Genomic DNA, 26562 nt, shown 5'->3' on the forward strand with positions numbered 1-26562 from the left:
TGAACTCTGAGCGGCCATTCAGACTTCTATTTGGCCTCCACCAACTTTCTTAATTGTATGGCGCCCGGAAGGAACATAATCACGTCGGCATCACTTCAACTTGGTGCATTGTAGTCTGTGTAGCTTGGGTTATCTGTCAAAGGTGTTTCTAGTAAACCATTCCAAGCAGTTAGTTTACATGTGTGTCCTATTTGATTTGATCTGGTAGTTACCCATTGTACTCAAGGAAATTCTAGCATACTGTCCTAAAAAGGACATCCAGGAGAAAGAAACACAGCTTATTTCATTAAAATCAAAATCTATTAGGGGCTAAGTTCACACTGGGCATAATTAATAATCACCAAGCCCTTAAGTAGACAGTAATCATATACATGGCATCTATGTAAGTCTCAATAACATCATATTGTATCCCAGAAATCTGTCGTTTTCTATGCACAAATATTACATGATTTAATTCTGGTTATACGCCTTTAGATTAAACTCATGCAATGCACTTGGGAATGACAAAACATGTTCAGGCTGAAAACATTCTTTGAAAATACAGAAAATGTGCACATTAGTGACAACTTACTTACCTCCAAAATTTTATTACATTAAAGTCCTCTAGTCTATTCTGAATCATCTAATTTGCTGTTAGTACTATGTACAAAATTTTAAAAAGGAAATACACTGCTTTAAATTGATTTCTGGTTGTTCTCATTATATTTCAAAATAACAGTCAAATCAATCCACTTGGCTTCTTGCATTACTTAATGCTTTCCAGAAATTGTTTAATCCAGGAAAGAAGAATAGCCAGTTCACTGACGGCTTTGTAGATTCCTTTCTTTCCAATCTGCGGATAAAGTGGAAATATTAGAAGCAGAAATATTTCACATTTTAAAAAACAAAGCATTCAAAGACAAGAATTTGGAATACTTACCTCATAAAATTTTCTTTTCATCCTGGTAATGGATTTCATTTCTCTAGCTGATGAAGCACAGGAAATCTAAGAAATCAGAAGTAAATACAGAAAATATTGTTGAAAAAGGGCTAATAATACTCACTCTTCCATTCACTCAACCAACATTTTTTGAGCAGGTATAATGTGCTGGGCATGACATACACTGGCAAATATATAGTACCTTGTCTCTGTCCTCACTGAGCTTATAGTTTCATGGGGGAGAGAGATGATAAATAAGAAAACAAATGAAAAATTTAAATTTCCAAATTACAATTAAAGCTGTTTGTAATGCATAAAATCTATGATAGGAATTTACAGCTGCTTTCAATTGGGTGGTCAGAGATGGTTCTTTCAAGGAATGACATTTAAATTAAGATCTGGAAAAGGAGAAGGAGCCAGCTATATGAGGAAGTGAAGAAAGAAAATAGGGGTTTGGGGAGGATGCAAAGGAGAGAATAACTCAGGTAACCTGAGTGAAAAGTGTGCAAATGTCCTGAGGCAGGAAAGACCTAGTGCTTTCCAGAAACTGAAAGAGAGAAAGCATGGCTGCAGCAAGAGAGATATGGGAAGCATAGGAGATGTGAGAATGACAAGAAAAAAAAATTTTTTGAAAAATCACCCTTGCTGTTATATACATTGCACAGTACAATATTCAGGTGTTGATTGCCAGGAGAAAGCACCAGGAAATTAATATTAGTTTCTAAATTAGGAGGAGGAGCAAACTAATGTCTTGAGAAGATGGCTTGTACCTCGGCAGGGGGGGAACTACCAGTCTCCTTTGAGGAGATGAATTTTCAAACCCCATCTGAGCACAAGAATTGCTTAGGAGTCAAGTAGGAGGAAATTCTTCATCATCCTTTTTACTCCACAAATTTCCATAAGGTTAAATAGAGAAAAGGGAAGGGAATAAAAAGGTGAAAGTGTCTAATTTATCTACTTAGCTTTTACTCATAAAACCTTAGCGCTGGAATTGACCAAGGACATTATATGGTTCAATTGTTCTCAATTTACATAAAAGGAAACCAAGGCCCAAGGTGTCCCAGGATGTCCTGACCTTGTGATGAAATAGTGTCGGTGCATCAATAAAGATAATACGTAATCAAAACTCGAGAAATGGAAGCAGCTAAATGACAACACCTATTAAAACAAATAAAACACGGCCCACAGGGCCCTTTAGACCAGAACACAGAGGAGAAGAGGGGACAGGGGAGGGGCAACATTCAGGTCTTTCTCTTATCAAGAGAAAATAACTGAAACGATTTGACAGTTATCTCCTGAATGCTGTTGCCCGGGCCTAAAGGTGGTGATGTTGTCATGACTCTGCCCAAATGGAGACTCTACCTTCAGGTCAGACCCCGCGTAGGAAGAGATTCCTCCTGGAAAGGGGCTTTCATGATGAGGCACAGAAGAGCTGCAGACACAGAATATTCGGGTGAAGGTTTAGTCTGCAGGACTCACAAGTGCTGGACCTCCCTGTGATAAGAGCCGTGGATTTTTTTTTAACATCTTTATTGGAGTATGATTGCTTTACAATGGTGTGTTAGTTTCTGCTGTATAACGAAGTGAATTAGTTATATGTATACATGTATCCCCAGATCCCCTCCCTCTTGTGCCTCCCTCCCACCCTCCCTATCCCACCCCTCCAGGTGGTCACAAAGCACCGAGCTGATCTCCCTGTGCTATGTGGCTGCTTCCCACTAGCCATCCATTTCACATGTTCACATGTACATATATGTCCACGCCACTCTCTCATTTCGTCCCAGCTTCCCCTACCCCCGTCCCCGGGTCCTCAAGTCCATTCTCTACATCTGCATCTTTATTCCTGTCCTTCCCTTAGGTTCTTCAGAACCATTTTTTTTTTAGATTCCATATATATGCGTTAGCATACGGTATTTGTTTTTCTCTTTCTGACTTTCTTAGCTCTGTACAACAGACTCTAGGTCCATCCGCCTCACTACAAATCACTCAGTTTCGTTCCTTTTTATGAAGAGTCGTGAATTAAGAGGACACTTCCTCCCACACCAGATCCTGTGAGGCAAAAACAATGCAGGCAGCCAGTGTCAGAGCATACTTTCAGAAGGAATTCATTCCTTCACTAAACAAGCATTCATGAAGTGTCTACTAAGTGTCCGATCGTGTGCTAGGCACTCAAGACATAACAACGAGCAAAACAGAGTTAGTGAATAGAATAGTGGTGGACAGGAAAATCAACAAAATACAAGATCCATATTAGAAGATAAAAAATCCAGCAGTTCCAGGAGCTTTCCTTTTTATCCCAATTCCCCTTCATGTGACGACAGAACTACTAAGAAGATTGTTAGATAAAAATAATAGCAGTCAACATGTATTTTGTTAGTATTATGTATCAGGCACTGATCTGAAGGCTTTAGTGATATTAACTCATTCAGTCCTCACAACAACCCTATGAGGTAAGTACTATTTTTATCCTCATTTTATAGATTAGGAAAGCGAAGCATAGAAGTTAAAATTCTGCCTATTTTCACATAGTAAGTGGCAGAGCTGAGATCTGAAGTATTCTGACTCCAGAGTCCAGGGGAAATGTTGGAAATGCCTCTAAAAGACTAAGCTGATTGGCAGAGAGAGAGAGAGAGAGAGAGAGAGAGATTTCAACCTGAAAATGGACAATGTGATAATAAACAAAAGAAGAAATCCTCTGTGCGTTTGTGTGTGCGCGTGTGTTTCCCTTTGTTCATTTGTTTTTCAGATTGGAACTGCAAAAGCAAATTCTAGAAATACCAAGTCTAGTTCCAACCAAGTAGAGTAGCTATGGAAAAAATTTAGAGAATTCTGCCCATTATATTTTAAATGGAGAGTTTGATCAGATGCTAAATCCTTCTAGTCAGAAATTATCTAATATAAAAGTAATTGGCATGGACATATATACACTACCAAACGTAAGGTAGATAGCTAATGGGAAGCAGCCGCATAGCACAGGGAGATCAGCTCGGTGCTTTGTGACCGCCTGGAGGGGTGGGATAGGGAGGGTGGGAGGGAGGGAGACACAAGAGGGAAGAGATATGGGAACATATGTATATGTATAGCTGATTCACTTTGTTATAAAGCAGAAACTAACACACCATTGTAAAGCAATTATACTCCAACAAAGATGTAAAAAAAAAAAAAAATCCGTATGGAGGAAAAAGGTTTATTTTAATAAACTGTCAAATACTAAAAAAGGAATTGGCCCAAATCTTGCAACTGGGAAAACAAAGATGACTTCACAAAGAGAATCAATATCTGCTGATTCCAATACACTCGATCAAAGTTCTTAGATGCGAAGATCAATCACAAAGCACCAAATCAGCAAGTCACAGGGCACAGCATCAGATACGCTTGTGTTGGGGTTTAAAGATTTCACACGGAAAATGGGATACCAAAGAAGTCACCCAAATTCTGGACGTTACAGAAGCTGAATATCATTAAGGCATTCCTGCTGACTAGGCCCTCTGCCCAGAGAACATGGGTCTGCAGCGTCTCCCATAGCATGGTGGGAAGTACAAGAAAGGCTTCTGACTTCATCTAAGGTACAAGCTACCCCAAGAAGAGCAAGGAGAGTAGAAAAGGAGAAAAACAAGGTCGGGCAAAAAAACAAACAAACAAACAAACAAAAATCAAAACAACAAAAATAAATCACTTAACAGTGCCAATGTTGCCACCAGAGTTCCATGGGTTTATGGGATGCTTTCTAGCACCTTGACTCCTAGTAAAGAGCTGATGCAAGAGGTTTTCATTTTCCTCACTTTTGTAAATATGTCTACAGACCTAGTAGGACAGCCTGATTTTACTGCTGTAATCTAGATTGCTTTGCTTGGAAGGGGGAATTTACGAAAGAATGATTTCCTTTACCTTATATTTCAGCGTATATAGTTCCATTTGCTGAAAGCAGAATGCACAACCAAAGGGCAGCAGTTTTTTTCTAAGAATGGCTGAATGATTTGACAAACTCAAAAAAAGCAGACACGATCTAGACTAGAGGCAATTTATTAGTAAGGCTGGAATAACCACAGACAGGTTCAAAAAAAAAAAAAAAAAGTGTGAGATAGTCATGGAATAACAAACACAAAGCAACAGGCTAATCATTCATCATTAAGTCAATACATTTTTACTGCATGCTTACTATACGCTAGGCATGAAATACTGTCTCTGCCCACATAGCAGAGATTTATTTAATTTATAAAAGTAACTTTCATGGTGAAAATTGCCTTGGGGCACAAGGGATGGCTCATAATCTACTGACAGTGAAGCAAAATTACAATACTAAGTGATAAATACTGTGATTTAAAACAAACAAACAAACTGCTCTGGCGACAGAGCAGAGGCAACCCAACTGTGGGATGCCAGAAGACTTCCAGAAGGAGAAAACAAGTGAGCTGCATCTTGAAGGGTGACTAAGATGGAGTGGGAGAAGCAGAAAGAAGGGACAAGTAGGTAGAGGAGGCACGATGTTCCAAGGCTGGAGAGAGCAGGGATGATTTACACACCCTTTGGGTCTCAGCTGAAATCCTCAGGTTCAATTATCTATGATATGGTCCCCAACCTCATATGTCAATTATACCCCAACCCCAACCTTATATGTCAGTTATACCTCAATTTAAAAAAAGAATGAATCCATGCAATTTTTCACATGAAATGGTAGAGCTATGCCCCATAATTTTGACAGAAAAGTTATATATCATTAACCAAGGAAGGAATTTGTCAGAAAAGAGATTCTATAATATTATAATTAGAAAATATACTTACCAAGATTAAAACCAATGATTCATAAATGATCTCTTTATCTTTCAGTTAAAGTAATACTGTAAATAAAACTCTAACATTAGGCACTAAAAATGTACTTGATTGTTTAAGAGAACCACTCCGTTGAAAATTGTTGAGAAAATGTAATTGGAAGAAAATTAGTGTTCTGTGTATGGAAAGCAATAAGAAAAGACAGTAACAATTTTACAGAACTACTACTTGTTAGGTGCTTTGATATATTACCTTACTTAATTCTTCTAACAACAACAAGATGAGATTATTGGTATTGTTGAAAACAGGTTTAGGACTTTGCACCTAATGAAAGAATAAAACAGAGTTTGTCTCACTTCCTACTCTGTTTATCAGTTCAATCAATTGCAATTTTTAAAATATTTGAAATTATAAGGCTAAGTAATTGGCAGTGCTTCACAGCTTGATAAGCTCGTTGCAACTGAGGATACAAATTACTTATCAAACATCCTACAGGAATTGGAGACACAAATATTCTATTTGCCAAGACTTACCAGACTTTAAAATTAATTACATACAATTAATGTAAAGAAATGGAGCTCTTTAATTACCAATTACTATTCAGGCTCTTAAAATGTTAATTAAAGTAAATGATGAAATCTTGAAAGCTAATGTAATTTTTTTCAGTTTCAACTTTGATCACTAGCAATTAGGCCAATTATTTTATGAATTCAACTAAGCAACTATTAAGTTCCCTTTCAAGTCTGAGAGTCTTGAGTTCTATAAGAATCTTTAAAATGTCTTCTAACATATACCAACTTTCCAAATACCATTAGGGCAAATACCGTGGTTAACAAAGATTAAAAATAAATATATTTATGTTATCCATAACTTTTTTCTTTAAACAGTTATACACCTGAATTACCCAAATCAGACTAATATTTTTTTTAATTTTTCTTTTATATTGGAGTATAGTTGATTAACAATGTTGTGTTAGTTTCAGGTATACAACAAAGTGATTCACTTATACATGTATCTATTCTTTTTCAAATTCTTTTCCCAATTAGGTTGTTACAGAATATTGAGCAGAGTTCCCTGTGCTATATAGGTTATCCATTTTATTCTTTTCTTTTTTTCAGCATTTAAGCACAGATCTGTGTGACTTTATATATTTATTTTTTTGGCTGCACCCTGCCTGTGGCATGTGGGATCTTAGTTCCCCGATCAGGGATCGAACCTGTGCACCCTGCATTAGGAGTGTGGAAATATGTAATATTTTATTAGGTGCTGCAAAATTCTTAGAATGTTCTCAGAAACAATAAGATGCCATTCAAATACAGTGGTACTGGGATTCCAGACCTTGGAGTCTATCACGAAAATCACTGTAGTTTTGTATCTTAAGAGTGGCTCGAAAAGACGCCAGTCTTAGTGGACTTATAAAGAAATCCCAAAGGCAGGTAGCTTACAGAATCAGAAAGACTTCTCAAAAATAAAAAATAATTTAAATCCATGAGTTAATAATGAAACTAAGAGAAAATAACAACTCATTGATCACCCTGGAAGAATGTTAGAAAATCAATTCCTTATATTCAAAAGTGGGAAATAAAGAAAAAGAATTACATGTTTATTCTGCCTGTTTTATATGATAAGTTCCTCAGGACAGCCAAATAGTAAGGGGTAAGTTCTCTTTACAGAATTATCCCCACTTATAAATAAAGTAGGCGTAATAGAATCTTAAAAGCATCATTTTTCAGTTTTATGAATTAATAGATCAAAACAATAATTATCAATGTCTGCTAACATAGAAATAGAGGCCATATAGTGCATTCTAGAAGCTAAAAGAAAGATTGATCATGTTATGTAGGAAAAGGGAAAATATTAAAAAGACCAAATTCAGACTTCTAGAGATAAAAACTACAATGGCTAAGTTGAAAAATATACTGAATGGGACTAAAGCAGATTAGATACTACAGAATAAAAGGTTTATAAACTTGATGATATAGCAATAGAAGCTATCCACAATGAAACACAGAAAAACACGGAAAACAACACAGAATCAGAGAGCTGTGGGACAATTGCCAATGGCCTCATGTATATGAAAATTAGAATTTCAAGAATAGAAGAGATAGAAGGAGGTACAGAAAAAAATTTTTTCTTAAAAAATAATGGCCCAAAACTTCCAAATTTGATGAAAACTATAAACTCACAGACGGAAGAATTTCAATTGACTCCAAGCACAAAAAGCATGAAGAAAACAAACCAATGCACATTATCATGAAATTGCTTTAAACAAGTAATAAAGAGAAAATCTTTAAAAAGAAAGAAAGCCAGAAAAAAAAAGATATGACATAAGAACAAAGATAAGAATGGGAGAAGATTTCTTGTCAGAAACAAGCCTGGAGACAATGGAGCAACACCATTTAAGTATTGGAAAAAAAACCTATCAACCCCAAATTCTATATTCAGAAAAAATATATTTAAAACAGAAAGAGGAAATAAAGGCTTTTTTCTGCCATAAAAAACTGAATGTATTCATCACCAGTAGAACTGTACTACAAGATCTGTTAAAGGACAAATGCTGGAGAGGATGTGGAGAAAAGGGAACCCTCCTACACTGCTGGTGGGAATGTAAATTGGTGCAGCCACTACAGAGAACAGTATGGAGGTTCCTCAAAAAACTAAAAATAGAGTTACCATACGATCCAGCAATCCCACTCCTGGGCATATATCCGGAGAAAACTCTAATTTGAAAAGCTACCTGCACCCCTATGTTCATAGCAGCACTATTCACAATAACCAAGACATAGAAACAATCCATTTTTTTTAATGGGCAAAATATTTGAACAGACGCTTCACCAAAGACAATATATAGATGGTAAATAGGTAAATCAAGAGATGGTCAACCTCATTAATGATTGGGGAAGTGCAAATTGAAAACACAATGTAATACCACTACACTCCAGCTAGACTGGCTAACATTTTTAAACACTGACCATATGAAGTGATAGCAAGGATACTGAGCAATTTTAACTCCCACACACTACGGGTAGAAATGTAAAATGATTCAACCACTTTGGAAAACAGTTTAGCTGTTTCTTACATAGTTAAACATACACCTAACCTATGATCCAGCCATTCCACTCCTGGGTGTTCACCCAAGAGAAATGAAAATATCTCTCCAAACAAAGACTTGTATATAAATATTAATAGCAGCTTTATTTGTGATAGCGAAAAACTGGGAAAAAAAACTAAATAGACATCAACAGATGAATAGATAAATTGTGGTATATCATTACAATGGAATACTACTTGGCAGTGAAAAGGGAGAAGTAATTGATACACTCAATAACATGAATGAATCTCAAAATAATCATGCTGGGTGGAAGAAGTCAGACATTAGAGAGTATAACACATACATAGATTTTCCTCAATTTACGATTGGGTTAAGTCCCGATAAACTTATTGTTAGTTGAAAATATTGTAAGTCAAAAATGCATTTAATACTCCTAACCTTCCAAACTTCATAGCTTAGCTTAGCCTACCTTAAAAGTGCTCAGATGGGCTTCCCTGGTGGCGCAGTGGTTGAGAGTCCACCTGCCTATGCAGGGGATACGGGTTTGTGCCCCGGTCCGGGAGGATCCCACACGCCGCGGAGCGGCTGGGCCCGTGAGCCATGGCCACTGAGCCTGCACGTCCAGAGACTGTGCTCCGCAATGGGAGAGGCCACAGCAGTGAGAGGCCCGCGTACCGCAAAAAAAAAAAAAAGTATCACCAAAAATAAAACATCCACATAGAATCAGAGTATTTTAAAAATACTATATACAATTTATAAAGAGGCTGTAGTAATCCTTACTCCTTAATATTTTCTACAATTATTAAGATACAAAATAAATAATTGTTGGATTCTCTAAGCTATAGAGAATTTGTATCATAGATTTTGTATCATAATTTGTATCATAAATTTTGCTGTTTTTTGCTATTTACAAGTTTTTTTGGGGGGGCTGGTTTTCAGAAGAGCAAACACCAATGCTTATGGCGGGCATAAATTCAAATCCCAAGTAAGTGAACACATTAAACAAATTACTATATGCCAAAATTCTGTATATAAGTTAACTGTCTAGAGCTCTGGAAGCAACATCATAAATGCAACACTGGTTTTTTAATCAACCCCTCAGAATCCTATTTATCCTAAAGCCTCACATAACCAAAGCATTATTCTAGAATTCTGGGTCTTGGAAACAGGGCCTGGGCCATTTCCTCCTGTTTCCAGATCATGGAAGAAGCCTTGGACCAGTTTTGAAACGTGTCGAGGTTCTACAGAAATAGAACCTGCAGAACTCGGGGCCCCTCTCAAAGTCCCTCCTTCTTGAAAACTTACCTGCTCCATCCAGACTCTAGTATTTCTGCTCTGAAACCCCAGGGCTTTGTTAGCACTAATATTATGGTGCTTTTCCTTTCTTCCTCTTATAATTGTTTGTGAAGTTACCTTGCCATCCCCTTCCTTCTGCCTAGAACCCTCCTACCAACACACACACACACACACACACACACACACACACAGTGCAGAACTCCTAGAGGGTAAAGTCTGTGTTACTCATTTTTCCCACAATACCCCAAATAGCAAGGGCAACAGGGGAAATACAAAAAGTGTTAATTATTTTCTATGTATTGGCTGTTTCTATATTGACTATATTTAGTGTCCCCCTTTTTTTTTTTTTGCGGTACGCGGGCCTCTCACTGTTGTGGCCTCTCCCGTTGCAGGGCACAGGCTCCAGACGCGCAGGCTCAGCGGCTATGGCTCACGGGCCCAGCCACTCCACGGCATGTGGGATCTTCCCAGACCGGGGCACGAACCCGTGTCCCCTGAATCGGCAGGCGGACTTTCAACCACTGCACCACCAGGGAAACCCTAGTGTCCCTTTTTGACTAAGAAAATATCACATCTCAGAACAGTCCAACCAGAGCAGCAGAGAGAGGGAAGATGAGCAATATTCTCATGAATATTTTCTTCATCATTAATCGTTTTAAAATATTTTCCTCATTAGTGTTTTCTTATTAAAATGTTCTTTTTCAAAAACTCTTCATGGACACATCTTTCAAATTATTTCATAAGTTATTTTTTCCTGACATATTGTTTATGGAAACATGCTTCATGAATATAAATATATTCAATGACTATATTCATTTTTTTAAAGAACAGTTAATTAGATATAAAGTTGTTAACTAGGCAACTAAAAGGGTAAAGAGAGACATCATAGAGGCAGTAAATGGAGGAAGCAGTTACCATCTCCAGGATGGAGGGAACAAAGGGAAGAGGTTGAAAAAAAAAATGGAAATGAGAGCGACCTGTTTGCCTTTTGCGGTACAGTCATCCTTGACTCAGAATCAGCACATCTAGGGGGATGTCTGCATCCAGTAAAAAATGAGATGACCCAGATTGGGTTATAGATGCTATTTCTGGTTTTATTTTTATATTTCAACTGCAAATTCTATAGACCAAGACATGGATTTAGTCTCGGAATCCATTCCTAGAAAGTCCACCCAAGTTTCAGATGGTTAGAGAAACAGTATGAGAGAGGAGAGCTTTAAAGCAACCAGTAGAACCATTGGGAAGGGGGAGAAAAGTTTTCTGTAACTTGCAAAGCTTTGATTCATTGCCATATTCAAGAATTAATTATAGCCTGAGGTCCCTGGAATGAAGAGAGAAAAGAGAAACAACATGACAGTTACACATCTGGTGGAAGGCACAGCTGCTTCTGCTTAGGAAAGCTGCCTGTATCCCTGTCTCCCCGAATTAAAGCAAATGGTCAAAAAAGAAGAAAAGAAAATATCACATGTAAATTAATGTCACCTACTTCACATTTTATAACGTCTCCCTCCTAAACTCCGCCCCAACCACTAATTTAGAATTCCACACAGAGCAAATGCTCGGTTAATTTATATTAAACAGATACAAGCTTCTGTGGCCAAAAATATAAACTTATAATTGGCAGAAAGATTAAATGCAAGGCCTATTATTAAAATTAAACCTATTTCCCTAAAGCAATGTCTGTGGAGACTTTCTAAAGCTCAGGCTAATCCTAGACTTTTTTTACAGTTTCACAGAGGTGGTTGGTTTACTCCAGCACATAAATGCCTTAGCTTGTGAGACAAAGTAACTGAAGCTAACAAGGGTTGTCTTGGAGTGGGAGAACGTAGGAAGGAAAGCCCAGTTAGGTGGCGCTGCGGGTGGTTGTGCTCATATTTGGCCGCAAGGGGGAGCCAGCCGCTTTGGAAAGCCTCCACGACCAGCCTGAGAGGTACCGCCTGCTCCCATCACGCTGTGGTCCAAGGCATTGAAAAAAGCATCTCTTGACAGATTAAGGTCCCTTCAGGAAATAACTTCTCCCAAAACAAATCAAGGAAAACCAGAGTTCCTAGATAGCTCTATGTTTTCTAAGTTTTTCATCTAGAACATTTTTTGGTTTAGGTTATAACTATTATGTGTTTTCTAGCTATTTGAACTGAAGAACCAAATCAATGGTCAAAACAGACATGGCTTTTGTTGGTTCCAGGTGTCCAGATATATTGTACTGTATCAGGCAAGGATTTCTAGTGCCTTGTCATCATTACCAAAGTTCATTTAGAATAATATTACATTAAATTGTATGGCTAGTGCAAGAGACAGCACCTGCACAGAGGAACGAAGGACACTAGCAAAAAGAAAAACAGAAGGTGCTTTAAAAAGTGGGGGGATGGGGTCTCTGAAGACAATCCTCGTCTCCAGATACTGAAACAAAACCAGCTCACTGTTCCTTAGGAAGACTCCATTTTGGCCTACAGTGACTGCCGTAGGTCTCATTATTTACCCCAATATCAAGTCCTTCAATGGATTATTCTCCTCTTCAAGTCTTTTCATGGTGAAAACTCTTACTGGGGATGATAATGACCTAATCAGCTGGTGGTAAAATGAAATATAAAATTACATAATCGTTCAACTTAAATAAAGAGACTATACTGATTTGGGTACCGGGAGCCTGCTGAGCTCCCAGGCCAGTTCCCTGCCCTCCAAAGCTCCCTCCAGGCCGCGCGGGTCCTTGAGGGCATAGGAGGGAGGCCAGGGAGATCCGGAGAGGCGGGCGGGAGGGGCCCTCCCAGACCAGAGGAGCAGGAGAGGAGAGGAAGGTGTTTGCCCCACCCACTCGAGCCCAGGAAGCCTGCTGGGCTCCCAGGTGAGGTCCCCTGCCCTCTGAGACCAGGGCTGGGGGGCACGCCTGGGCCCCTTCTGTTCCTTGAGCCTAAGCCCCACCCTGCACATCCCCCAGGTCCTTTCCCAGCCCTGTGGGTCCTGAGCATTGGTCCCGCCCACCACCCAAACCTCACCCTTGCTTAGGCCCCGCCCTCCACAGCCAAGGCCTTCCCCCCCCCCTTTTTTCTTTTCCCTCCTACTCTTTTTTACTATTGTGGTACTGATGTACCTTCCAGTTGTTGATTCATCTATATTTTTATTTTTATACTCTTTCTAACATATAACATCAGTTTTCTAGTCTAATTTTATTTTTTACTTTGTCATTGTTCTTTTTCTTTTTTTTCACACCCCACGCAGCTTGTGGGATCTTGGTTCATGAGCCAGGGTCGGGCCCAAGCTCCTGTGGTGGGAGCTCCAAGGCCGAACCACTGGACTAAGAGAGAACCTCAGGCCACAGTAGAAATGCTACTGTGGAGTAGCAATACTCATATCAGATAAAATAGACTTTAAAATAAAGACTGTTACAAGAGATAAGGAGGGACACTACATAATGATCAAAGGATCGACCCAAGAAGAAGATATAACAATTATAAATGCTTATGCACCCAACACAGGAGCACCTCAATACATAAGGCAAATGTTAACAACCATGAAAGAGAAATCAACAGTAACACATTAATAATAGGGGACTTTAATACCCCACTTACACCAATGGAAAGATCATTCAAACAGAAGATAAATAAGGAAACACAAACTTTAAATGACACAACAGACCAGATAGATCTAATTGATATTTATAGAACATTCCAACCAAAAGTGCAGATAGCCATGGCAATCAGAGAAGAAAAAGAAATAAAAGGAATACAAATTGGAAAAGAAGAAGTAAAACTGTCACTGTTTGCTGATGACATGATACTATACATAGAAAATCATAAAGATGCCACCAGAAAACTACTAGAACTAGTCAATGAATTTGGTAAGGTTGCAGGATACAAAATTAATGCACAGAAATCTCTGGCATTCCTACACACTAACAATGAAAAATCAGAAAGAGAAATTAAGGAAACACTCCCATTTACTACTGCATCAAAAAGAATAAAATATCTAGGAGTAAACTTGGCTAAGGAGGCGAAAGACTTGTACTCAGAAAACTATAAAACACTGCTGAAAGAAATCAAAGATGACATAAACAGATGGAGAAATATACCATGTTCTTGGATTGGAAGAATCAATATTGTGAAAATGACTATACTACCCAAAGCAATCTACAGATTCAATGCAATCTCTATCAAACTACCAATGGCATTCTTCACAGAATTAGAACAAAAAATTTTACAATTTGTATGGAAACACAAAAGACCCCAAATAGCCAAAGCAATCTTGAGAAAGAAAAATGGAGCTGGAGGAATCAGGCTCCCCGACTTCAAACTATACCATAAAGCTGCAGTAATCAAGACAGTACGGTACTGGCACAAAAACAGAAATACAGATCAATGGTACAGGACAGAATGCCCAGGGACAAACCTACGCATATATGGTCACCTTATCTTTGATAACGGAGGCAAGAGTATACAATGGAGAAAAGACAGCCTCTTCAAAAAGTGGTGCTGGGAAAACTGGACAGCTACATGTAAAAGAATGAAATTAGAACACTACCTAACACCATACACAAAAATAAACTCCAAATGGATTTAAAACTTAAATGTAAGACCAGACACTATAAAACTCTAAACATAGGAAAACATAAGAAGAACACTCTTTGACATAAACCACAGTAAGATCTTTTTTGACCCACCTCCTAGAGTAACAGAAATAAAAACAAAAATAAACAAATGGGACTGAATTAAACTTAAAAGCTTTTGCACAGCAAAGGAAATCTTAAACAAGACAAAAAGACAGTCCTCAGAATAGGAGAAAAGATTTGCCAATGAAACAACAGACAAAGGATTAATCTCCAAAATATACAAACAGCTCATGGAGCTCAATATCAAAAAAACAAACAATCCAGTTTAAAAATGGGTGGAAGGCCTAAACAGACATTTCACCAAGGAAGACATACAGATGGCCAAGAGGCACATGAAAAGATGCTCAGCATCACTAATTATTAGAGAAATGCAAATCAAAACTGCAATGAGGTATCACCTCACGCCGGTCAGAATGGCCATTATCAAAAAATTTAGAAACAGTAAGTGCTGGAAAGGGTGTGGTGAAAAGGGAACCCTCCTGCACTGTTGGTGGGAATGTAAATTGATAGAGCCACTACGGAGAACAGTATGGAGGTTCCTTAAAAAACTGAAAATAGAACTACAAAATGACCCAGCAATCTCACTACTGGACATATACCCTGAGAAAACCATAATTCAAAAAGCGTCATGGGGGGCTTTCCTGGTGGCGCAGTGGTTGAGAGTCCGCCTGCCGATGCAGGGGACATGGGTTCGTGCCCCGGTCCGGGAAGATCCCACATGCCACGGAGCGGCTGGGCCCAGAGCCATGGCCACTGAGCCTGCGCGTCCGAAGCCTGTGCTCTGCAACGGGAGAGGCCACAACAGTGAGAGGCCCGCGTAGCAAAAAAAAACAACAACAAACAAACAAAAAACAAAAAAAAAGAATCATGTACCACAATGTTCATTGCAGAATTATTTACAATAGCCAGGACATGGAACCAATCTAAATGTCCACTGACAGATGAACAGTTAAAGAAGATGTGGCACATATATACAATGGAATATTACTCAGCCATAGAAAGAAACAAAATTGAGTTATTTGTAGTGAGGTGGATGGACCTAGAGTCTGTCATACAGAGTGAAGTCAGAAAGAGAAAAACAAATACCGTATGCTAACGCATATATATGGAATCTAAAAAGAAAAAAAATGGTACTGATGAACCTAGTTGCAGGGCAGGAATAAAGAGGTAGACATAGAGAATGGACTTGAGGACACGGGGTGGGAGGGCGAAGCTGGGGCGAAGTGAGAGTAGCATCAACATATATACACTACCAAATGCCAAATGTAAAATAGCTGGCTGGGGGGAAGCAGCCGCATAGCACAGGGAGATCAGCTCGGTGCTTTGTGATGACCTAGAGGGGTGGGATAGGGAGGATGGGAGGGAGGCTCAAGAGGGAGGGGATATGGGGACATGTGTATGCATATGGCTGATTCGCTTTGTTGTGCAATAGAAACTAACACAGTACTGTGAAGCAATTATACTCCAATAGAGATCTATTAAAAAAAAGAGAGACTATACTATTCACTGTCTTAATAAGATGACCTTATAAGTTAAGTATAGAATACACCAAAGATAAGTGGTGACGTTTCCATTATTTCAGGCAAGGGAACTGGCCCAGAGCATTCTCTCCGTGTTCTGCCAAGAGGTACCAGTTTGTAATTTTTATGCTTGTTGTTATTTTAATGGAATAGGAGAGTTCATGGAAAACTATGCGACCCAAGTCCCAAACAAGGTTGTAACTTAAGCACAGACTAAGCAAAGAGAACATAAATTTGTTGAATTTTTTTACCTAACTGAGCAGCTCACCCTCACAGAAATACCTCTGCACTATAGACTGGAATTTGGGTTACTGAGTACTTTCATGGACCACAAGAAAATGATGCCCTAACTCTTAAACACTAAAACTCCACTCGCAACTGCCCAGAGTTCAAGTTCCCGTAGCCCTGATGCCCAAGGGTAGAAAGCTCGTTTCCTTCTGGCAACCCCAGGACTGTGATAGTCATCAGCAGCCCACAGCCCAGTTTGTACCACCTTTAAGTACAACCACAGGAGGCTTGAGAAAGCATACTTGGAGCCCAAACAATGTCACAGAAAAGATTCAACACTTCCCACAAGCAAGCCAACTAATACTGCACAGACCCTGGCCTGGTTGTTTTGCTTTGTTTTGTTTTTCTGTACCAATCTTTAATATTGTGGATGCTTTTACAGAAAAGTGTGTTCACTTTTACCTTCTTAATTAATTCCCCATTGCTTACGGTGACAGCAACCACACTGCGGCATCAAATAATTTAGGTACCAAAGAAGACACATTTCTTTTTTTCATTTTGTTTTGATTGAGACTTTGCCTTATACAGGGTACAACTCTAAAAACTTATATGAAAATAAGATTAAAAAATCAATCTAAAAGCTCTTATCAATATGGGAAAGAGAGGAGGTGACAGGAAGAGAGAAGAAAAGAAAGACAGAGGGAGGAAGGAAGGGAGGAGAAAGAAAAGAAAGAAAGAAAGAAAGAAAGAAAGAAAGAAAGAAAGAAAGAAAGAAAGAAAGAAAGAAGGAAGGAAGGAAGGAAGGAAGGAAGGAAAGAAAGAAAGAAAGAAAGAAAGAAAGAAAGAAAGAAAGAAAGAAAGAAAGAAAGAAAGAAAGAAAGAAAGAAAGAAAAAGAGAGAGAAAGAGAGAAAAAGAGAGAGAAAGAAAATATCCTAGAATAGCATTTGGCACATAGTTGGTGCTTAAGAAATATTTGTTAAATGAATGAATGAATGAGTTAGAAGTCACATAAAGAGAGAATGATTTGAAAAAACAGATATTCATTTGAGAAGCACCTCCTGTCACTTTAGCTCTCTTCAACATGTTTTCTGTGCCATTCCTTAAGAAATAATACATAGTGGCATTACAAGTTATACAGAGTTATTTGATACTGTTTCCCTGGTGATGGACTCTCCATTTGGACTACAAGCCAACAATTAGAAAACCCCTTTACCCACTCTTTGAGTAAAGACAACTTCCTACATGCTGTTTTCTGGATAGATGTCTGGGATCAAATTCACCTTATTTGCTATGCATACTTGCACAGTGGCTCAATTTCTGCCTAAGGCTGTGAAAGTCTTCCACAAAGTGTATTTCCTTGCAAACTTGTAATTGGAGTTTACCAAAAACATCTTCCATGAAAAAGGACAGTAGTTGTTCTTGGAGTCTGCAGTTTTTCTATAAATAAGATAGAATAAATTGCATAAGGTAAACTATGAGTAACTTTCGTAAAATGACACTGAAGCATCCCCCGATTATTACTTCATGACCATCTGGAAAAAATAAAATGCAAGGAAATAAAAGCATCCAACAAGTAGAAACGTGAGAAAGAAAAAGACCCTCTGGCTTACCATAAATAGCTTTTTTGTTTTCTTTTTTAATAACTGTACTTTTTTTACGCGATCTTCCTACAATAAAACAAAGAGAAATAAGATTTATCCAGAATTTCAAACGTCCCTTTGGTCATCATTCTAAGCAGAGCCTAATACTTACTGGAATTGTTGCTTTGAGCCTTGCTGCCTTGACATAGAGCGTATCAACAGCTTGGGACAGTGTTCCCCTTGGGTAGCAACTTGCGGCGAAGGAAGATTGCTTGTGCTTGGCAATGGCAAGAGACAGAGTGACAAACAGCAACCCAGACCTCAAAATGCAATACATCCACATTTCCCTCCACCCCACTCTGGGCTCATGTCACTCACGGAAGCCAGACAGTTACTCGTGTTGGTTAGATGAGAGGATAACCTAGTTACTTTAGCCCTCAAGGTTGCCTCTCCAATGAGATGCTGTGAAAGATAACTTACAGTTTAGAGAGAGGAAGATCACTTCAGTTGTTCTATTTTCTTAGAGCTTGCTTCATAATCAAAAAACGCTGACCACATCATCTGTGATCTTAAGTAAAAGCACAAATTTACCAGTAAGGTTGGGGCCCTGTTTCCCAAAAGAATTCAGAACCTCCGCTGCACTTCACAACAGATTTCAGTATTTTAAAAGTCATGTCATGCTAGTAAGAGAACTTGTTCTCCAGGATGCCATGTGATTTTTTTTTTTTAAATATGAAAAAAATCTCCTTTTCTAACAAGTAGCCCAGGAAAATTTGACCAAAAGGTAGAACGAGCAGCCCTGGGAAACCTGCTCATGACCTCAAAGGGGTTTGACATTTAGCCTTTGCCAGATCCTTCACCTGCCCCCCTCTTCCCTCAGAAGCCATCGTCCTGCAGCCTGGCATCAAGACCCAAGTCCTCAAGAATTTTTCCAGCTCGGAAATTGCAACCCCCCCAACATATTCAAGACTTTTTTGAACCTGGACCCGGGATTAAGACCTACAATTTAATAGGTTCTCTATCATCTCTGTCCTAGCTGACCACCCACACTTTTTCTTTAACTCTAGACTTCCAGGAGAGTGCCAACTCCTTACCTTTTCATCTTTGAATCCTCAATGCCTACCACGATGCCTCATGTAAAGAAGAAGCATATTCAGCACTAGATGAATTGTACTTCCCTTCCCACATCATGAGATGCTACTATAACTGCTTTGTTTCTTCATTTATTCCATTAACAAATTTTTATCAAGGATCTGTCTACAAAGAACAGTGCTTGGTACCAGGGGACTACGTACGAAAGCAGGACTCCCATCCTCAACTCTGTCCCAATTCTTCCCATGGTGATAAATATGGTTCCTTTCGTGTAGCATCCCCAGGATAAGACGTGGACACAGCTCAGGATCATATACTGAGAAGCAGAGCTAAGTCACCAAAGCGCTGAATGAATGGAGCCAACATCATCCCAGGCAAGTTAACACGAGGACTCTGGTTGTGAGTAAGTGATTCATCAAAACTAGGCAGCGTCAATAAAGCATCAGAACCCAAGACTGATTTCTAAATCAAGGCAACCAGGGCTGGCAAAGGAGCAAAGAGAAAGTATAAAGTAAAAGGTCCAAACACATGGAAGTATTTTTGGCTGTTTCAGATAATAAGCGGATCTCTTTGACAAGCCCAAGCATCATTTCCACAGGAGCACCTCCGCTGATAAAGGACACTCCCTCTGAAATAAGACAGGAACCCCTCCTAAAGAGCTACGACAGAAGACAGCTGATCAAGACTGCAAAGTGAGGATCACTGAAGTTTTATAGAAATTCGGGAAAAGGAAGAATTATTTTTAGCTGGGATTAGCTTAAAGGGTGTTGGAACTGGGACATGAAATATCCTAAGGTTTTTTGTTTTGTTTTGTTTTGAGCAGAGTAATACTTACTGTTCAGAGTTCTTTTAGACAAAAGAATGTGAACATCAGGAATCAAAAGTCCAAATGCCTTCAGTGGGCGTGGGATTAACATAAGCACTCTGAGTGGGTAGACATAGGACAATCGAGACTAAACTGCTTATATGGCCACCAAACCTAAAATCTGCCCAATTATACAGCCTATTAACACACTGTGTGGGTACAATAAAAGCACCACACAGAATACTTCCAGGAGCCATATACTGCCTTGAGCAACTAAAATTTGGGGGCCCCTGATATGTACCAACAAAATGTAAGTGCAACTCAAATTGCTAATATTGATAAAGAAAGTCAGTGTGGGTGCTGACTGTTTTTTCACCTCTGATAGTTGCATTTCCATAAATGTCTTATATCCCTCAAATCCTCATAATCCAAGGAAGACCATACATATCCCAAGGATGTTTCTGCTTTAGTTTACACCCAACTCAAGAAAACCATGGTCTTTTCTTCAATGACTGAAAAGTATGTCGCCCCGTTGATCACAGTCATCCTACGCCTTAGTCAGCAGACCGGCCTCGTTAGGGTCCTTTAAACAGTCAAATCTCACCTCACAGGATGAATAGGGATTATCCTTTTGAATAGGATACTCAAAGCGCAGGCCCTGAAGACAATTCCAAAAGGGGGTTCCAAAAGTGTCCTGAATAACAGAACTATTGGAATAAGTACATAATGTCCTTCGGGCACCAATTTAAAAGAGAAGTTCCTGCTCATTTGGATCGATTTTTATTACACCACTTTCACAAGTTTCTTATACAGAACTGTATAAAAATTGCTGTTAATTACAAGGAGATTTGGTTTTGAAACTCAAATCCACTTCTCATTAGTTGTATGGCCTTGGGAAAGTTACTAATCCTCTCTAAGCCTCAGTTTTTGTCATCATTAAACAGGACAATAATTATACCTACTGCAGAGGGTTGTCATGAGCAAAAAATACAGCAATATAAATAGAACACTTAGCACGATGGCAGCCATAGTAGCACTCTGCAAGTGGTAGCTATTTCATTCTTATTTTTTAAACAATAAATGTGTCTTAGTCTGTTTAGGTACTATAACAAAATACCAGACTGGGTAGCTTTCAAATAACAGAAATTGATTTCTCACAGTTCTTCAGGCTGGGAAGTCCAAGATCAACATGTCAGCATGGTCACATTCTAGGAAGGGTTCTCTTCTGGGTTGCAGACCACCAGCCTCTCACAGCATCCTGACATGGTGGGGCCTCTTCTATAAAGGCACGAATCCCATTCATAAGGGCTCTGCCTTCATGACCTAATCACCTCTCCAAAACACCATCACCTTGGGGTCTAGGTTTCAACATATGAACTGGGGGCAAGAGAGAAAAACACAAACATTCAGACCATAGCAAAATGCATGTGTAACACCTGTATAATATTCAAGTTCATTACAATCCTTGAGAAGCTTTGGGAAATGGTTGAAGAAAGCAAGAAAAGGGAAGGACGGACAACGACGTGACATGTCACAGTGTGTGGGCTTGAGGAGCTCCATTTATCCCACACACATCCAGAAGGCAGACTAGAACCAATTAAGTGGGCATTTTAGGGCTGCGACTCCTACGTAATATACAGGAGAACATTCAAATGCTTTATCTGCCCCAAAGCACAACTGACTGCCCCAGTTCCCAAATGCCAGCATGACAGCCATTGCCCTTGAAATTTAAGTCCCCTCCCACCCAGAAGAATGCTAGCAGCCGTCTCTGATGGTCAAGCACATCCAATAAGCAAAATGAGCACACCAGCTCACGCAGAGAATCACAGCTCACTTTGAGTCCTTGATGATACAACTTTGCAGATGCCCCTCTGTTGGAGGAAAAAACAATTGGGGATTTTTAATTTGCTAAACCATTTTGTTGACTCTAAGATGCATTCCTTCCACATGTTAGTATCTCTGAAATCCCAGTCTGTTTCTTTTTTTAAAAAAACAAAATTCACATTTTATTTAGGTTGAAATAAGCTATACCAAATTGATTTTCTTCACCAAAAATAATGGCAATATTTTCTGTATTATTCCTAGATAAACCACAAAACATTTATTTTTGTAGTTTCTAGGTTTTGCTTGTAAATCAAGATGAGGCAGTAGATACAGTCATGGAAAAAGACAGAAGAAAACAGACAAACCGGTTGTCAGTATCCACGGCCTCTGATCCTGTCTTGACCATGAAACAGAAGTGTTCAACATATACATGCCAAAAACCTTATGAAGATGAGGCTCAATAAAAGAATGTAAACAGCAACAACCAGATGTGAACAACAATGGCAGGCTCTTCCTTTCAAACTTTAACTATAACTTGTTCCTTTAACTCCATTTGATAAAGACAAAATCTACACTGAAATCCTTGTTTGGCGAGCTCACATGTTTCTCTTACAGTCTGATAATTTTCTTAACTGTCCCTTACAGATTTTTAACAGCATACTTAAAACTCCTACTATTCAAAGGTCAGTCATGAGCTTCATTGTAATGTTTTGTAAAATGTATTCCTTGCTCCCATACCTCCTCAAAATTTATTTCTTCAAAGAACTGATAATTCAGTACCTGACAACTGGATCCACAGTGATAAATGTTATGTGTAAAATGACTTAACTAATACAAGTCCAAAGTGCCATTAGCAGAGATCACACAGAGTGTAACGTGGTACTTTCAACGCTATCTTCTGGAAGAAGAGTTAGGTCTCCAAAGCATGGGACTTCAAACGGGCCATTTAAACAGGCAGATTATCAATGACTAATGTACTCAATGGGAGGCCTACAGGTCAAGATATTCAGTGATTAAGTGGCCTGCGTACACCTTATAACTTTTCTGTAAGATAGTGTCAAATTTCTTACAGATTTTTTCAAATATCAAATATAAGAGAAAACCTATTTTAAAAGTCTCTTAGGTATTTTCAGTGGTTTCTGAATTATCTGTAGGAAGCTCTGACTTACTTGTATAGAGTTTAATATATGTATCCACCATTAAATCCAAATTGTGTTTTATATCAAAATTTGTGTTAAGCGAAGCCAAGTTCCTTGACCTTTGGTCTGTCAAAGTGTTCCTCAGGTATGATTTGAGACCCTTTCACCCATTTTCATAGAGTTCACTCTCAACCTTCATCACAGGAAGAATACATAGGACCTTCAGCAATGCATTAACTTTAGGAAAAATCTTGTTGTCTGGCAGATGAAGGGCTTCATAATTAGTGGATGGAAGTTCTGTATCTTTCCCTCTGTGTTTGCACTTGATTCTGCAACAATGCAGCTCAGCAGAGAGCGTGTCAGGATTAGGTAAATCACTTCTGTACATGTCAGCACTATGCTCCTCTGATGTATTGAATTTGAGCTGTCCCCTGATAGAGAGTACCAGAGATAAGCATTTAAGAGCTTTAAGGTGCTGTTCCGAGAATATATCTTTCAGGTCCTGAATAATGTGCTCCACTGTTGGAACACTTAGAGTCTCTTTATAGTAACTCTCAGAGGTTAGCTGAGATTCCAGGTTACTGTGCTGAGCTCTGCGAAATTTCCCTGGGAGTTTTACCAGAATATAAAGTTTGGTTGCCAAATTTGTGAGTTCCTCAAACCAAAATTCATGATAAACCGGTATTTTCCATCACTTCATTTAGTGAATGCAGCACTGCAGTCAAATTACTGGCTGCAAAGAAGACATCAGAAGTTTGCCCCTGAAGATTTTCCCCAAAGGCTCTTGTAAAAGATAGAACATTTTTAAGAACAACAATGGTAACAATGAAATCAAAATCTGTTACCGCAGCTCTCACAGACCTCTAGCATCCGTTTCTGCTGTGTTTTCAAACAGAACAATGTGTTCACTGCCGTTGTCCCAAAGCACTTTCTCAGAACCTCTTCGCCAGAAATGATCTGGCACTCCAGCAGTGCTTGAAAGTTATCAGGAGTAAAGAGACCTTCTGGGATTTCATCAGCTTCATGTTCATCCAGAGGTGTGTTCTGTTTTCCCATAAGAATCAAAATTTCAAATAAAGATTTTAAGTATTCTTTGTTTTCCTTCTCTTCAAGGGTTAAAGGTAAAATGTCTTCCTCCTGCTCTTCACCCCCCTCTGCACTGGGGTTCTGAGCATTGCTGTTGTTTATTTCCTCATGTTTTCGTTCCTGTTCAGAAGTTTCATCAATTTTTTCTGTTTCAATGTCCTGATTTCATCTTCACGCAATTCTTTTATTCGTTTTCTGTGTCTACTGTGTGGATTATTCAAATGGCTGGTAAGATCAAATATTGTTGGTATTGCATTACCTCGAAGAACTGTCCTATAAGGGCTAGTTCTACAGATCACAGAAGTCTCAAAGTGTTTGGCACACAATCGATAATGTTTATTTAGTTGATGGGGGTTTTATCTTCTAAGTCTGCTCTCCTACAATTCTCCACCCACTTCTGGCATCTGGCTGGAGCCCGCAGGAACCTGAAAAAAGCCAGGTCCGACTGCGTGCGCTTCCACGTGCAATTGGGGTCCTCGCAGAAGTTCGGCATCGCCGTCAGCCAGCCGGCCGGCCCAGCCCTCCCCTCCCCGCCTCCTCAGGGCAGCCCACCAGCCCCTCGGGGGCCGGGGAGGGGACCCAATCTGTTTTATAATCCACGGAGTCTTACAATTATATCACCGAGTCAGGAGTCCGTTCTGGGCGGTCCCTAATGACGTCATCACTTCCGCTGACCTGCGTGCATGGTTGTTACTGTGGGTGTTGAGTTTACATGCTGTTCAAATGCCTTTGGAAAGAGACCCTATGATTTGGCATTGAAACTAAAGTTAACGTGTTCACAGAAAGGCACAGAACAGCAGTGGACTGCAAATCTGCTTTTAGAGAAGCAAATATTTGTCTTTGGAGGAATGACCAAAAATACATGTTTTCTTGCAAAGCAACAGCCAAGCGCGCAATGTTAAGAAAGCGTTGCATCATAGTTTATTCAGCAACATTTTTTTTTCCTTTCTTAGTGGTAAATGAAATAATGCTGCAACTTCCAATATATTGTATCTTAAATTTGTTGAAATACGATGTTTAATGACCTCAGTGATTGGTATAATTCCTCAGGATCATAAATCCTAAAATCAACACAGATGTAAATAAGAAGCAGATGGATCTATTTAAACCACTCATCCAAAAAAAACCCCCAAAACCCACTGAAATCCAATGTTTTTCCCAGGATAGATCCAGAAGATATAGACGAGAAATAGTCATAGATAGATAAATATGTTCAGTACAATGATAGCTTGGTTTTTGACCCCTGAGAAATGGTAGGTCCCATTCTATTGAACACTTCCACCCAGGAAACCTGTTTATCTCATGTTTACATCCTCAGAGGGATGGATGAGAACACGTTAGAGAGGGAAAGAAGAGTGCTGTCAATGGTCTGCACGGGAAAAGAGGGAGCTACTGAGGTTGGATGCACAAGCAGCATGAAGAGGAAACATGCGTGGAAATTCACTGACAGTCTCAGCCTATGTTCCCGGCCCTGTGCTGGGTGGCTGGTACTCTGTGTTTTCACCCTTCATCATTAATTGACTCAGTCACCAAGTACTTAAACTGAGTGCTTGTCATCTCCCGGGCTTACTGGAGCTTGTTGGGAGGAGAATGTTTTTATATCCTAAAGTTCGAGGTATAACTAAATGCTTCCCATTATACTTGAGAATGTAGTTAGCATCTGGTATTGTTCCATTTTACAGACGAAGAATCTGAGGTCCGGGGAAGTTGAATCACATGCCCAGTGACACTCAGCTCAAAAAGGCAGAGGATTCCATCCATGTTTTTAAGACTCCAGGCCCATGTGTTTCCCACTCCCTGTGCAGCCTCCCTCCACACTGGAGAGCAGGATACAAGGAGTGTCTGAGGCTGTGGTGGAGATCACAGAAAACAGAGACTTAAGGAAAAAGGAGCAAAAAGAAAAAAACCTAAGGAATAGTCAAATGAAATTTTTGTGATATTTTATAGCCCTTGCATATTCACTACAGGAATATCTAATTTTATGTAATACTTCATAAAGATTTTCCTTTACTTGGTCTTCCCAACATTTCTATAAAAGGTAAAGAAGGTCTTGTTTTTCTCAGTTCACAGGTAAGAGAGCTGAGACTGAAAGAGGTTAAATGGCTGTCTGAAGGCACAGACAGGAAGTAGCACACCTGGGTTTGACCCATGTCTTCCAACAGCAAATCCAGTGGTATTTCCACTGTACCATTTTGACTCTGGGTTAATAAATAAACATTATGTATGTATGAGTCCAAGATCTTCTGATGGGCAGCGTGAGAATAAACCAACACACAAATACAAAAAAAGTATTATCCATTCCAATAGCTATTATGCAGTACCGATCTTCTTCATAGCTTTGTAGATTTTGGGTTATCTTAGCATTTTCAGTTTTGACATGATAGTAGCATACATACTGGCCATTTATTCTCCGGCAACGAAAGGCATGTCATCCCTAAAAACTGCAAAGAATATGGTACCCTAACTGTGATTTCAAAATAAAAAATAAGAAGTCAGAAGCAGATTTCCCATAGTAACCACCACAATGGATGACAGAAATAGACCTCTGCTGCTGTCCCCCTCACTCTTAGCCCCACAGAAGAAAAGGATACACAATGGATACATCAATCCAAGCATCCTCCAAAATTTTATCAAAGTACGTGACTTA

The 26562-nt window shown here is 39.2% G+C and overlaps 1 protein-coding gene across 1 annotated transcript; it reads right to left on the bottom strand.

The window, feature by feature from the left end:
• Nucleotides 1-745: 745 nt before the first annotated feature.
• On the bottom strand, nucleotides 746-18312 carry IL26 (interleukin 26; the record flags this gene model as incomplete). The annotated part of the gene is made up of 5 exons (XM_082666120.1): nucleotides 746-832; nucleotides 920-985; nucleotides 17692-17826; nucleotides 18000-18056; nucleotides 18142-18312. 5 exons carry the CDS (start codon nucleotides 18310-18312, stop codon nucleotides 746-748), a joined length of 516 nt encoding a protein of 171 aa, XP_082522246.1.
• Between the last annotated feature and the right edge of the window lie 8250 nt (nucleotides 18313-26562).

This window comes from Grampus griseus, assembly GCF_964374135.1.
Source record: "Grampus griseus genome assembly, chromosome: 11".
NCBI lineage: Eukaryota > Metazoa > Chordata > Mammalia > Artiodactyla > Delphinidae > Grampus > Grampus griseus.